This window comes from Propithecus coquereli, unplaced genomic scaffold (genome assembly GCF_000956105.1).
Source record: "Propithecus coquereli isolate 6110/MARCELLA unplaced genomic scaffold, Pcoq_1.0 Scaffold254, whole genome shotgun sequence".
In the NCBI taxonomy this organism is placed as follows: Eukaryota; Metazoa; Chordata; class Mammalia; order Primates; family Indriidae; genus Propithecus; species Propithecus coquereli.
Window position 1 is genome coordinate 2,756,607 of NW_012148108.1, and position 10,798 is coordinate 2,767,404.

General features: G+C 55.0%; 1 protein-coding gene across 1 annotated transcript in view; it reads right to left on the reverse strand.

Moving 5' to 3' along the window:
- The window catches only part of POP4 (processing of precursor 4, ribonuclease P/MRP subunit (S. cerevisiae)), a 10,397-nt gene extending 1,435 nt beyond the window's left edge, over positions 1-8,962 (reverse strand). Inside the window, exons 1-6 of the mRNA XM_012647041.1 lie at positions 8,929-8,962; positions 6,601-6,662; positions 4,353-4,576; positions 2,966-3,043; positions 2,730-2,791; positions 993-1,094 (exon numbers count right to left, since the gene is read on the reverse strand). Of these exons, the coding sequence (XP_012502495.1) occupies positions 993-1,094; positions 2,730-2,791; positions 2,966-3,043; positions 4,353-4,576; positions 6,601-6,662; positions 8,929-8,935 (535 nt within the window). The 5' untranslated portion in view covers positions 8,936-8,962. The remainder of the gene's footprint in view (positions 1-992; positions 1,095-2,729; positions 2,792-2,965; positions 3,044-4,352; positions 4,577-6,600; positions 6,663-8,928) is intronic.
- Positions 8,963-10,798: the final 1,836 nt, after the last annotated feature.

A 10,798-nucleotide genomic window follows, 5' to 3' on the forward strand; every position in this document is an offset into this window, starting at 1 on the left:
ATAACTGAAAACAAAAAAAAAAAAGCAGGAGAGAAAGATGAGGAAAAACCCCAGCAGTAAGTTTACTTTCAGGTAGAACATTAGTCACAGAACATTTGCATAAAAATAAGCTCAGAAGAACCGGGGAATCCCGCAGGGCAGCGGCGCTGGGATCACACGCGGTTTTTCTGCACGAGGCCAGTTTATCCGCGTTCTAAATATAACTCGACACCTACTTCTCAGGGCTGAAGGCGAGAACCAAACTCCCAGAAACAGAAACTCCCAGAGCAACTGCCAGAAACAGGCTTTCCCACAAAGCTTTGTGACAGGCTCCTGGCCTCGTGCTGGGGGGGGGGGGAACTTGTACACCTTCTGTCCACACCACTTCCTGTTCACACCACTTCCTGTTCACACCACTTCCTGTTCACACCACTTCTGCCCTTCGCGACGTGAGCAAAAGAATAGGCAGGAGACTGGAAGGAAGCCACAGGAAATACTAAACTCGGAAATTAAAGGAACAAAACCTTCCAAGTGTGGTTTAAAGTCTCTGAACTGGTGGGCAGGGCCGTGTGCAGCCATCCCAGCAGACCCAGAGTGTCTGCGGGAGCCGCGCTGGCCGCGGACGGAACCCTGGGTGTCACCACCAGGGCATGGCTCTCCAAACCCCAAGGACAGGAGCCACTGTGGTTTCCTCCGTTATCTGTCCAGCTGGACCCCTCGGGAGGTGGAGGCCCCAGTCCCAGGGCCCCGACACACCCAGGTTCCCTGGGGCCCCACAAGCAGCTCTTCCCCCACTTGGCTGTTTCCGGCCGGAGCTGCCGGCTGTGCTCGCAAATGCCCCTGGGGAGAGCCACGGGGTGGTCCCTGCAGGCTTGGAGCGTAGGGTCAGTAAGCGTCTGTGGTCTGTGCTGATCCGAGAGGCCAAACTGAACTCCGGGAGCCTCAAGCAATGGGCAAACACAGTGGCTGGGGAGGTCACGGCCCACGGCGCCCACAGAGACACTGTCACGTACCTTTCAGGTGGTCTTCTTTGGTGATGATTTTGAAAACGTGCTTTGTTTCCTGTAGAAGGATTCCTGTAACTCCCACGTAAGAGGGGCATTTAGATTTCGTGACTGCAAAGGAAAAAAGACTGTTCAAGGCTCAGTTCTCTGTGGTGCTGGGGGAGCCACAGAACTGCAGGCCTCGGGGCAGGGGACGCCCGTCACACCCTCTGAGCCAGCAGAGGGAGGAAGAGCACCCAGAGGGTCGAGGCTCAACCGCGGGGCACTGGCCACGCTGGACAAGAACCGCTTGCCCTGGGGCTTTGTGGTCTCCGGGCTGTTCTTACGAGGTGTCCTCTGGAGCACCTGTGGCCACGGGGGTCTTGGGCAGGACCCGGGAGCCAGGAGGTCACACGCAGGCCCAGCGCCACCCAGGTGCAGTCTGCGCGCTCCGACAGAGCCAGGTCTTATTTGCAGGATCTGCGTGAGTGCCCATCGCCATGCACGGCCCAGGACCTCTGGGACACGGGCTGGAGCGGAAGCCCGGCTGCAGGGCTGTGAGCTCAGCCACCAGCGCAAGCAGCGGGCCCCTCACCTGTCCCGACCCCTGGCTGGCACTGTCCTGCGTAGGTGCTGGGGGCATAGCACTGAACGAAGACAGTCCTGGCTCCCGCGCTCATGGACGTTCTAACAGGAGAGGAGGTGACGTGTGGCAAACCACAGACGATTACATTTTCTGGCTGTGACAGTGTTACGAAGGAAGTAAGGACGGGGTGATACAGGTGCAGAGCCCTCACCTGCAGTGAAAGTGGACCCTCGGGGAAAGTGACATCTGAGAAGGGTCAGTCTTCGAACTCACAGGAGAGCTCTCCAGGCAGAGGGAAGGAGCAAGTGCAAAGGCCCTGAGGCAGGCCTGGTATATGAGGGGCAGAGAGCAAGGCCAGTGCGGCTAGACCTGCTATCCAGGGAAGCTGGAGAGGCCTTTTGGCCACAGTAAGGAGGCAGAATTCTACTCTAACATGGTGGGAAGCTAATGATGGTTTAAACCAAGGGAGGGACTGATCTGATTTCTGTTATAAAACCTTCACTCTGGCCACCTGGTTGTGGGGAGGAACAGCGTGTCAGCGGGGAGAGGGCTGGGTGGCTTGTAGACACGGGAGATGACAGTGGTTTAGGTCTGGGTAGGAGAACGCACTGACGCATTAGAGGTGAGGATTCGGAAAGAGAAAACACGGATACTTCCTAGGTTTTTGGCCTGAACGACCAGGTAACCAGTGGTGCCGTTAAACGAGATGGAGAAGACCGGGGTGGGGGTTGCTTTGGGGCGAGATCAGGAGTTCTGCTCTGGACATGCAGAGTTCGAGACGCCTGTTGGACATCTCAGCGGCTACGTCGAGTGGACGCCCGGAGTTCAGGGAGGGCCCACGTTGGGGATGTCAACCTGGGAGCCGCCGGTTCACGGCCGACGTACGAAACCGCGGGGCTGGGTGGGGGGAGTCTGTGCTCAGGATCAGAGCACGTGCGTGCGTGCCAGCAGCCACTGTGCCTTTGGGGTACCAGCAGGGTCCCCGTGACGAAAAGGAACCATCTGGGGTGTGTCCAGCCAGCGGCCAGAACTGGCTAAGACAGCCAGAAATCACCGCAACCTCCGTGCTGGCGATCTGGGGACACGGCAAGGAACGTGTCCGATACCGTACCACGAGCGCCGTGCTGCCCTCGGGTGACAGTTTGCGCGTCTGGATGACCATGTGCTCTTAGGCAAATTACCTGAAATTACAGCTCCGTGAAGATCTGCCTTTAACAGCTTGGCCTGAATCATCTGTGGCTGCCTACGAGGTAAACAGAGCCCTTAACTCACACCACGGTAACCGGTTCTGAAAGACGCAGCCGGGCCTGCAACCCTCCGCAGCCAGACGAGCAGAGCGCTGTTCCCAGAGCTGCCTTTACAGCGGCCCAGCGCCTGGGAGCCGCCGCCAGCGCAAAGCTTCAGCAGCGCAACTCACGTGTCTGGCTTGAGACCGTTGCACAGGTCCCTGATGTACTGTTTCCAGAGCTCGTGCAGAGGCAGAAAAAGACTGTACCTGGGGTAAGGTCAGAAACAGGTGAGAAGTCAGGCCACGTGAACTTAGGATGACAACGTCCAAACAGCACAGAGCTTGGCTTGGGGCCAAGAACTATGACCTGGGACCATCAGGGACGCTGCAAATCCCATTCCTCCCATTCCTCGGCTGGTAATCTGGCTAAAATCAAGAACCTTTGTTTCCTCACTGGCAGAACCTTCCTGAGGCTAAGTTTCTGCTAACGCGAGGAGGAAGGAGTGGCCTTTGTCCCTCCCTCCTTCCTGCGGGCCAGACGCAGCGTGGGGCTAGCTGGAGCGCGGCAGGCGGCTCAGCCCGGGGGGAGCGGCCAGCGGTGGACGTGTGCTGCCTGGCTGCCCGCTACGCCCGCCCAGCCGCTGTTCATCTGCACGTCTTCCCGTGAGGGAGAAATGAACTTCAGTCTTGTTTAAGCCAGTGTCATTCTGGGGTTTTCTCTGACATGAAAAGGAACTTGAGAAGCCCTCAATACAACAGGAGGTGCTGGTTGCCACGTGGGTCCCCGTGTCGAGTGAGGGGTCTGAGTGGAGGGTGAGCGGGCAAGAGGCGGGGAGCAGAAGGGGTGGGAACAGCAGAGGGCACCCACAGCCTTCCTCTGGGGACGTTACCACTTGTCTCACTGCCTTGGGGGAGTCCGTTTACATGGAGCCTTAGGGCAGAGAAACAAGAACCTCGAGTCCAAACCCAGAGCGAGCTCTGCCTACGAGGACGCCAGCTGACTTCGTGAGGGGGCCGGGGACGGAGTGATATACTTTGATTGCCTTCTGGAGTGTGGGAGGCTATTTGGCCACAGATCTCTAAGCAAAAGCCTACGGACGATCCCAAGACACGCAGACTCAGAACCGTCGCCAAGGAAAGACGGAGTGTCAGCCGCAGGGAGGGCGCCCTCCCACCAGACGGCGGTGCATTCCTTTGAGAAACTTCTGAAACGTGTAGGCAGCGTCTGTGTTTGGCAAAAAAACCCAAGTGGGTGACTCTGTCTGGTGCTATTAAAAGGCTACAGAGAGACACGCATTAAAAAATACCGGATCCTCTTTTCTGCCTAACGAAGCGAAAGCCAAACAGCCTGTTGCCACGGGCAACAGATGCACTTACGGCACCAGTCTCATCAGTTGAGGCGGGGACCCAGTCCTGCGTCTCACCAGGCCTTGCTTGAAAGCCAGACGCGGCCGCCGCGCAGATTGGTAAAGGCGGGCTGCCCCCGTGTGGTGGGAGACGGAGCGGCTTCCCCGGCTCAGGAGGAGCAGGGGCTGTCGGGAGGCGAAGCGCCCGTGGGTGGGAAGCGCTGGCTTACCTCTGCTGCTCTGGCTTTATGTCAAAGAGCCGCAGCTCCCTCCTCTGCCGGGCAGAGAGCCCTTTAGATTTCTGCTTCTTCTCCTTCCGCTTCCGGCGCGTGAAGTACTCCAGGACGACGGCCTTGCGCTGCAGCTGGTCCTCGCGCGCCTGCTGGCTCATGCGGGGCGTGCTCCGCTTTAGGAAGGCCTTCACGAAGGCCTCGGACCGCTGGGCTCCCGAGTGCTGCGTGGGACAGGGCGGCGTGGCACCCACTGCTCTGCTCTGGGCAGCCCGGGGTCTGGCACAGCCACCGGCCTCTCCCCGAGCCGCAGCGACAGCAGATGGCACTGCCCGTGCTGACCCGTCTCCCCGCCCGCCGAGGCTCACACGGACTCATCTGCCAGGTCTGCACACCCGCGACTGTCAGGATGTGAAAGGCACATCCGCACGCCAGTGTGTGACAGTCAAACACTGACTCCCTGTCCTGCTTCTCTGAGGTTATTCTGATGGGGATCAAAAACCTTTACATCTGGAAGAAGACTCCTCTCCTCCGCAGAAAGGGAAGCCTGAGAAATATGTGGCAAAGACACTTAACTAGTTACAACCAGGCAAAGGCAAGCTCGGGGCAGAACCAGCTACGTCCACGAAGGAAATGACCCTAACACCGGGGAAAACTGCAAAATTAGGCTTCAGGGTGGGCCCAGCTCTGGCCATGAAGGAAACGACCCTAACACCGGGGAAAACCGCAAAGTTAGGTGCTTCCGGGTGGGCCCAACCGCAGGGGTAGGAGTTTTGACACCGACAGTCCTCTCTCCTTGGGTTTTCAGCCTGCGGACACGGCACGGTGGCTCTCCAAGAGGTCTGCTCCCGTGTCGCTTGGAGAAAGGAACGGTCAGGAGCATCTCAGGCCCTGCACTGACTCTCTCCAACGCACAGCAACAGTGTCAGGTAACCGTGGATGAGCACAGGCTCTTGGGCATAGTCACTGTCACAACCGTGTGTGATTCTTGAACAAACCGCAGGCATCGCTACCTGTCAAGCTGGAGCCCCAACAATCCATTCATCCTCCCCTGGCAATGGTGCCTCTGCCCTCTTGTCTCCCACCGCCCGGGAACCTCTCCCAGCTGAGGTCCTGCCTCTTGGCTGGGCCATTTCCGGGGCCCAGTAACCAGGGCGTAAACACTAAGACTGAAGTCAACACAGACTGGTACTAATCTGTCAAGAGTAATCAAGCCCTCCTCCCACGAGAGAGTAGCAGAAATGAAAATACGATACACATAATCTTCCAAGTAGACACAGTAAGGACGGCAGGAACTACGTCTGCTTCAGCTTTGTACCTTTAGATGCTAACTAAAAATTAACTCATTACCATCATTATTACTGTAAGAGGACAGTGGTTTGATTCTTTTAAATATCTCAATGGCCCCTCTTTCATGGAGAAGTAAAATAAAAGTAAACTTAGTCTTTCAAAATCTTGATTTCAGGCCGGGCGCGGTGGCTCACGCCTGTAATCCTAGCTCTCTGGGAGGCCAAGGTGGGTGGATCGTTTGCGTTCAGGAGTTCAAGACCAGCCTGAGCAAGAGCGAGACCCCGTCTCTACTAAAAATAGAAAAGAAATTAATCGGACAACTAAAAATACATAAGAAAAAATCAGCCGGGCATGGTGGCGCATGCCTGTAGTCCCAGCTACTCGGGAGGCTGAGGCAGGAGGATCGCTTGAGCCCAGGAGTTTGAGGTTGCTGTGAGCTAGGCTGACGCCACGGCACTCTAGCCCGGGCAACAGAGTGAGACTCTGTCTCAAAAAAAAAAAAAAAAATCTTGATTTCAAGGTAATGCTCTTGTTATGAGCCACAAATGGAGCTTTCACCAAACTGACAAAACACGTTGAAGCACCCAGATATAATCTGTGAATTCCCCTTGTGAAATGTGATTTGCACGCCTTCTTCAGAAACGAAGAGGACGCAGCGACAAGGTCAGACGATGGTGCTCACCAGGTGAGCACGGCTTGATGTCTCCTGCACAGTGGGAGGTGATATTACGAAGTCTTAGTTTACGGAACTTGACTTTGTTTGACACAACAGGAAAGGAGGCTGGTATGTCAGGAGCAGGCAGAATAACAGACCCTGATCGAACCTAAGATGCCTACTGGAAAAATGAGGAGTAAGTCGTGGATAACGACATCTAAACCAGAACTCGAGGCTTAGAAGCCACTGAGCCATCTCTGCCACCACCTCTGTTGCTCCCAGACCTCCTACCAAGAACTGTACCTGAACACCGAACTCCTTTGCCTCTTTCTGAGAAAAGCCATGGTAGACCACACCTGGGGGATCTAAAAAGAAAAATAAAAAGGAGAAGTGATCAATTCTTATTGGGTATAGCTGTAAGACCCAAGACTTTTCTAACTATAAAAATAACTACGCTTATTCAGAGATAGGGGAAGATGGGGTTGGTACAAAGAGCAAAGCTTCAAAACTTTCCTGGATGCTTCTCACCCCGCCCTCTGGCCATATCTACCTGAGAAGTTCTAAGGGTATGGTTAAAGAGAGTGCTTCTCAAAATTTAATATGTGTAAAAATCTCTGGGATCTTACGAAAATGTAGTTTCTTGGTTCCCACCCCCAGATCCTGCATTTCTAACAAGTTCCCAGGTGCCGTGACAGGTTAGTGGATCACACTTTGCGTTGCACTGGTTTAAAACACCACATGTTTAGAAGTTCGAGCAGTTGTTCACTAAGTCTAACGAAGTAACTCATTTGAAAGTTACAATATAGCTGTCCAGGACGTAGGTGGTTGGACATAAAACTTTGTTATTAGATGTTTAAAAAAGGTTTTTCACATTTTAATCTATGAAATTGGAATGTATCATATACTTGATGGTGTCTTGAACTGATAAAATACAATAGGTTTTCAAACGCAAAATATATATTGATCGATGTGGTTTCAACCTCTAAAAAAAGTCTAAATAAGAAAACTGTGGCACTGGGGACAGAGTACAGGTGTGAATGGAATAAGAATGGGACAAGGGCCTGGTTTTCAAATGACTTGAAAATTTGATTCATGTAGTGCAGTGCAGCACTATAAATTTCATCCCAGCTCTCTCGTGTTTCCCTGAGTATGTCTGATCAGCAAACCAAGCTGGTTTCAAGTTTTATACAGAGTCTAGTTCTCCCTCACATGGAAGATGGGGATTATAACCTATTTGTAGAGAGCAGGTTGAAGGGCCTGAAACCCCAGGAATGACTTTGCTTCACCTGTTAAAGGTGCTCAGCATCAAATCTTTCTGCAACAACACACACCTAGCAGTTACTGAACACGCGTTACTTGCCACACGCCCGATTAAAAGCTACACGTACTTTATCTAATTACATTTATGCACATGAGAAACTGAAGCTCAGATATGCTGAGCCCCTAATCTTGGTCGCACAGGTAGGGAATGGCAGAGGTGGAAACCAAATCCTGATCAAAGGCCCAGTCTTTTTTTTTTTGAGACAGAGTCTCACTGTGTTGCCCGGGCTAGAGTGCCGTGGCGTCAGCCTAGCTCACAGCAACCTCAAACTGTGGGCTCAAGCGATCCTCCTGCCTCAGCCTCCCGAGCAGCTGGGACTACAGGCATGCGCCACCATGCCCGGCTAATTTTTTCTGTATATTTTTAGTTGTCCAGATAATTTCTATTTTTTTAGTAGAGACGAGGTCTCACTCTTGCTCAGGCTGGTCCCGAACTCCTGAGCTCAAGCGATCCGCCCGTCTCGGCCTCCCAGAGTGCTGGGATGACAGGCGTGAGCCACCGCGCCCGGCAAAAGGCCCGGTCTTAACAGTGTCTACACCTCCCTGCCCTGATGCTGGCTCCCCCCTTGGCCCATCTCTCCTCCGCGCCCCGTCCCAAAGCTCTGGGTTAGTGGTATCGTTCTCCAGCAGCTCTCAGCGTTTTACATCACACAAGGGTGGAGGACCAGGTAGAAAAGAGGGGCAGGAGCCAGACGCGGTGGCTCACGCCTGTAATCCCAGCACTCTGGGAGGCCGAGGCGGGCGGATCGTTTGAGCTCAGGAGTTCAAGACCAGCCTGAGCAAGAGCGAGACCCCCGTCTCTACTAAAAATAGAAAGAAATTAATCGGACAACTAAAAATATATAAAAAAATTAGCCGGGCATGGTGGCGCATGCCTGTAGTCCCAGCTACTCGGGAGGCTGACGCAGGAGGATCGCTTGAGCCCAGGAGTTGGAGATTGCTGTGAGCGAGGATGACGCCATGGCACTCTAGCCGGGGCAACACAGTGAGACTCTGTCTCAAAAAAAAAAAAAAAAGAAAAGAGGGGCAGGGCCTCGACTGCGGTCACCCAGAGGGCTAGTGGCCAAGTCGGGCCAAGGCCGTGGGCCCTAATCCAGCACCGCACACAACTGCGCTGGCCCGCAGAACCTGCCAGCTTCCCCGCTGACGTCAACACCTAGCTCAGCGACTACCCTGCACTCCGACCCTCCGTTTCTCTTGTGTAAAATGTGGCAATCCCCGCAGCGACAGGTAGCCCTAACGCATCCCCCCACCAGCACCAAGCCCCCGACCCGTAACATCCCCCCTCTGCAACGCCGTGGCCCCGCTTACTCTTCATTTTCGGACCGCTTCCGGTGCGCTCTGATGACGTATCCTTCAGCCGTCGCTCGTTTCCTTTCTCCACTCAGTTCAGCGGCGCAGAGGCGGCCGGAAGCGCCGGAACTCGGAGACGGCGCCGCTTGTGACGTCACGCCGCGCGCCGACCTCGGGCGGCGCATGCCTCAGGGGCAGGACGGTGCTGAGGGTGCTGACGGTCCGCTCGTTTCTTAGGGCCATTTCAACTTGTGTCCTTTGTACACTGAGCAGCAGTCTCGGCGACTCCGCCGGGACCCCGAACGGGGATATTTCCCCAGGGAAGGGCCCGAACAGCCGCGGGACTTCCGGGGTGCGGCCCTGGCGGAAGACTGAGCGGCCGCCTGAAATAGTCACTTCAGCGTCTCGCGATGCTTGGATTTGCCCTCGGCGCCGGGCGCTTTTGTTTCCCCTCTGGCAGCGTTTTCCTCTCGCTCTCTCGTTTCCCCTTCCCCTCTGCCTGGCTTAGGGGTCTCTGGAATACGGGGCTCCAGTCCCCTCTGTGCTGAGCTTTAAGATCCCCTCCGACGGCCCGGGGCGGATTCTGAGCAGTCCCGGGAAACCTGGCGGGCTGGGTAGGGCGGTCGGCACCCGGGCCTAATGGATCCGGAGGGCAGCCGCTGGCCCGGGTGTTTCTGGTTCCTCCTTTGCTTCTCTTTTCTCTTCTCCCGCCCCCCAGACTCCCCAATTCCATCCCATTCCTCTGTCTCTGGGAACCACCTGCAGCCCTGCTCCCCTCAGCCAGAGCGCCCTTGCTCCCTCCGCCTGGAAACGGTGCATCTCGACCAGGGCCTCGTCCCATCCCGAGCAGACCTAGGGCGCCGAGGCTCTCAAGTCTCTTTTTCTCCTCCCTCTTCCTCTTTCCGCTCTTCTTTCTCACACGTCCCTCTTAGGAGTCTTTCCCTTTCAGTCTGGCTCCTTGTCTGGGATCCGCCAACAATTTCCTACTCTCCTGTCTTCTTCCTAGAACAGAGGGAGAGGTTTTCCCCCTTTACTTCCCTTTTTATCTCACTCTGTTGCCCAACCAGACTGGAGCGTTCTTCGTTTTGTCTGCTCCGGGGAATTCCTGCCAGACAGAACACGGGTCCGTTTTCCTTTTCTTGAGGCTGTCCCCACACTGGAATTGGGACAGGGCTGGAGAGCAAACGGAGCTGGTGTTGTGGTGCCTGGGTCCCGAAGCCCTGCCGGAGGCGGGGGTGCACCTGCCCTTCGTGGTATCTGGAGCCTGGGGAGGACCTGAAACTATTTGAACCTGATTCAGAGCAGACCCCTTGGCATAGCTGCCCGGCAGGGAATGGCGTGCCCTTCCCGGGAGATGCAGATACCTGTTAGTCTCCTCCAGTTTATTCTGTCTTTCGACATATAATACCCAGCTTAAAAGGCAAAAAACAGTTTATATGATACCCACTGAAGTAGGACATGTGACCCATAGTCGTCACTAAAGAAGAAAGAACAGTCACTAAAGCAGAACCGAAGGTGACCTGGATGTTTGCACTGGAAGACAAGGCCTTTAAAATACTATTGTAGGGCCAGGCTCGGTGGGTTACACCTGTAATCCCAGCACCCTGGGAGGCCGAGGCGGGAGGATCGTTGGAGGTCAGGAGTTCGAGACCAGCCTGAGCAAGAGCGAGACCGCCCCCCCTACTAAAAAATAGAAAGAAATTGGCTGGACAACTAAAAATATATAGAAAAAATTAGCCGGGCATGGTGGCACGTGCCTGTAGTCCCAGTTACTCGGGAGGCTGAGGCAGGAGGATCGCTTGAGCCCGGGAGTGTGAGGTTACTGTGAGCTAGGCTGACGCCATGGCACTCTAGCCTGGGCAACAGAGTGAGACTCTGTCTCAAAAAA